General features: G+C 43.7%; 1 protein-coding gene across 1 annotated transcript in view; it reads right to left on the bottom strand.

Moving 5' to 3' along the window:
- Positions 1–3,363, bottom strand: part of USP32 (ubiquitin specific peptidase 32) — a 171,637-nt gene extending 168,274 nt beyond the window's left edge. The window contains 1 exon segment of the mRNA XM_006924912.3: positions 3,220–3,363. Within this exon segment, the coding sequence (XP_006924974.1) occupies positions 3,220–3,277 (58 nt within the window). The 5' untranslated portion in view covers positions 3,278–3,363.
- Between the last annotated feature and the right edge of the window lie 341 nt (positions 3,364–3,704).

Below are 3,704 nucleotides of genomic sequence, written 5' to 3'. Positions count from 1 at the left end.
AGGATCACTGACCCAGGCTGTATTCTCCTAGAGAGAGGGCTTTAGTCATCTTTGTTTCTTCGGTGCCTGAGTCACAGCCTGCTCTCAGTAAGAAACTGCTGAATGAATGAGCAAAGGGATACTCAAAAATGTGAATCCACAACATAACTTTTTGACATGCTAGCTCACCACCCAACTACTTAATCCAACATAAGTGTCAAATTCTATGTAAAGAAAGGGATTAGAAGAAATTTTACTCGCTGTATTTTACTTCCACAACTTAAAAGCTAAGAACAATTTTAATTCAGGAATTCTTGTTAAAAAAAAAAAATGGTCTATAATTATCAGTTTCCAGAATGATGAAAAGAGAGAAGAGTAGGAAAAAAGAAGAATTAAAGAGCTGGAGAAGATTTTTAAGGTATCTTGGAGTTTTGAAATACTGTAAAACTGCAATTCATCTTTCACTCAGTATTTTTCAATGCTATATTCCAAGCATTTACAATAATTTTCAGGAATACACAAGCCACAAACTTAGATGCAAAGTTAGAAGTGAAGAGATAAAGAATATAGCTGCCAAAAGTCTCAGTACCCATTAAGTACAGTAGGTATACTTTAGAAAATATAGTCTAAATCAAGCCAAGCCTTCAAAGGTCTTCAAGATACTCAAGAAAAATAGATAAAAGGAAAAAACAAAAGCTACCACTAATATATCTCCATTAAAAAATGTTTAATGTATACTTTCAGAAAATCATTAATATTTCTATAACTGACATACAATCTAACTAAAATAGTGGGCAAAACCAACCTTCCTAATTTCTAGAGCTTCTGAAATGTAAATAAGTCGCTCAACTGCCCTTTCACTCCCGTCCAATAAGTGTTATCTGTCATTAACATAACACTCCATTTCCAAGGCCCCATTTGCAAGATAAACTCCCTACAATTCTGTTTGCATGTGGCAATATATACTAGACTATTTTTTTAATACTACCTAATTATGGTTAGGCATTATTTAGTGCTCAATAATTTTAAGTAAAGCCAATAATTTTAAGTATTTTAGTAGTTTATCAAGCTTCCTTTTTACGTAATTCAATAATTCATATAACACACATTGTGTGTGTCTGTCCAATCCACCCTCTTCACCTCCCTCTATTCATCTTATACAATATAAACAAGCAGATAAGACTAATGGATGGAGGTTTTAGTACTTATTTAGATTATTCATATGCCCCCTGGAAAGTTCTGAAATCATTTTTAGCTCTATCAAAAGCTCTATAAATTCTATAACCCTACTAAATGAAATTCTATATTAAGGTCTGACATTTCCTAGAGTAAATAGTATCATGCTCAAAAGAATTACCCACTAAAAAGAAGCTCCTGGTTTACTCTTAGAAATGTTATCAACTTGCTTCTCTCTTTTGCTTTAATTCTCTTCTGCAGCAAAACTGATAAAACATAAATTCGAATAAAGTTTTAACAAATATTTTACTACTTCTTCAAACATACGTTATAAAATTCAACAGGCAGACACTTCATAACAAATACCTTCCAACAAATCAATTTAAAATGCACTATTAATTTCATTTATATTTACAAAGGTGCAATCTTAGTTTGCTATGAGAGTAAGCAGGCTAGAGGTGGATAAAAGTTTAATTTTAGAATTCCTAAATGCCAGCCACATCATCCTCAAACTTAAGAAACTAAACACTTGTGAACCCTGAAGCTGTAAATCAGTTTGACTGACGTCCTCTTTCATGCCATGTAAGCCATTGCCTAATTGAGGCCAGACCTGTCAGGCTCAACTGCATCCCGGAAATGACTAGCCTACTAGAGCTGGAAACATATCAAGAATTTGGAATATTTCTCATATTGAGGGGATGAAAAAAGTTCAAGCAAGATTGTCCATAATAACAATCATTATACTGTTCCGCAGGGGGAAAAAAAAAAAACATAAAAAGCCTATTTTTGTTATTCTGGTCAGTCCACAATACCTCTAAATTCTGTAACTATTTTCAGGTGATAACCCAGTGTAACTCATCCCTTTTCTTCCTACATATTACCCAGAGTTCACATTCTCATTGTGAATGCCTATGAATCTAATTTTTATTTTATATCCTTAGCTGCTAAAACCATCACCTGGCCCATCCATGGCTGGTTATTTGACTGGAAATCTGTTAACAACAATGCTTTGCACCTAACCTGCTTGTTTTTTTCACTTCTTACCAAAAAAATCCATTAAATGTCGCAAAGAAATACAAGCACACATACACACACTCTCTCAAATCCCAGTCATGAAAAATTAAGCCACATCCCGGCCATAAACTGTGCAACAGACACTTCCAGTTAGCGTGTGCTTTGGTGATCACGGACAGCAGTATCAGAGTAAGTGGTAGGGGGTTGGGGCTGTTAACATACTGTGCAGAGCCAATAAGCAGCAGGCTGGGGCTGGCAGCAAGGCCAGTCTCTACAGGGACCTATAACACGATATCAGAATGCTGGATTTCCGAATACCATTTTATGGGGAGAAAGGGGGTGAGCACTGGGAATCAAGCGCAGTAAAAGACTCTGGCCAACGTCTGAGATGAAACCTAAGACAAAGTCTTGTGGCAACACCAGCTGTCCAGTCTCGTCTCACCTCAAACACAACTTAATTTCAGGTCGTTCTTAGCAAATTCAGCCGATGAAAAGGTGAGGGGGTGGCAGAAGTGGATGGTGACAGCCCCCAAGAGACTGGCAAAGGCCCTCGGAAAAGGCAGAGACTCCACAATTGGAAGGGGTTTCTAGCAAAAAAGGCTTTGTAGCTGCCTCTCCTCTCCCTTCCAGTCAAGGCTATTAGGTACGAGGTTAGGATGTTGTTGGTTTTTATGGAGTGATATGAGAAAATGGCAGTAGGCGATAAGGGGGGCTGGAAAGGCTGGTGCCACCCAAGAAAAGGAGAAAAGGACTTCCCTGACCACATACAGGATGGATAACAACGCCACCAGAGAGCACAGACACTGCCCTGCCAGCGCCAGATACCCTTCTCTCCGGGAAAGCTTCGCCCCCTTCCATACGGTCCCAATTCCCCAACACTGCTCCCACCCGACCCTTCTCCCCCATAGTATTCCCCAACGCTGGCCTCCTTTCCCTTCCGCCTCAGGCGCCCCACGCCCTCAACCTCCTCTCCTCTTTCCCGGTCACCCACCCTCTGGGCAGCCCAACGCTGGCCTCCCAGGCAGCTCGCCCAGACCCCTCCCCCCTCACCTCTCCTCAGCGCCTCCTCGTAGCTGAGGAATCCGATCCGTGACTCCTTGGCGCCCATACTCCCCTCATCCCCTCGGCCGGGGGTCGGAGCCAGATCTCGCCCCCACCCCCACCCCGCCTTCTCCTTGGCGTCCCTGGGTGGCGGTGTCGGCGTCCCCCGGCCCCCACCTCCCCCCACACTAACAAGTGCGGCTTCGGCCCCTGCGGCTCCTCCCGGCTGCCGCCACCGCCTCCATGCCGAATCACGTGACCCGCTCCCACCCCGCCCCCTTCCCCTCCCTCCTACTCCGCCCTTCTCTCTCCTCCCCCCCTTCCCGTCCCTCGTCACGCCCACTTCCCTCACCCCACCCCCTCCCGCCAGCCACGCCGAGGGTCACCTGACCCAAGGCAGATGACTGTTCCGGGTAATGGCCGCCCGGGGCCACACAGTCCGCCCCGCCCCACGCTGACTGCGCGCAGGGGCGTAAAGGAGGGGCCGGATCTCG

This window comes from Pteropus alecto, unplaced genomic scaffold (genome assembly GCF_000325575.1).
Source record: "Pteropus alecto unplaced genomic scaffold, ASM32557v1 scaffold98, whole genome shotgun sequence".
Lineage (NCBI taxonomy): Eukaryota > Metazoa > Chordata > Mammalia > Chiroptera > Pteropodidae > Pteropus > Pteropus alecto.
This window is presented reverse-complemented; position numbering and strand designations above follow the sequence as displayed.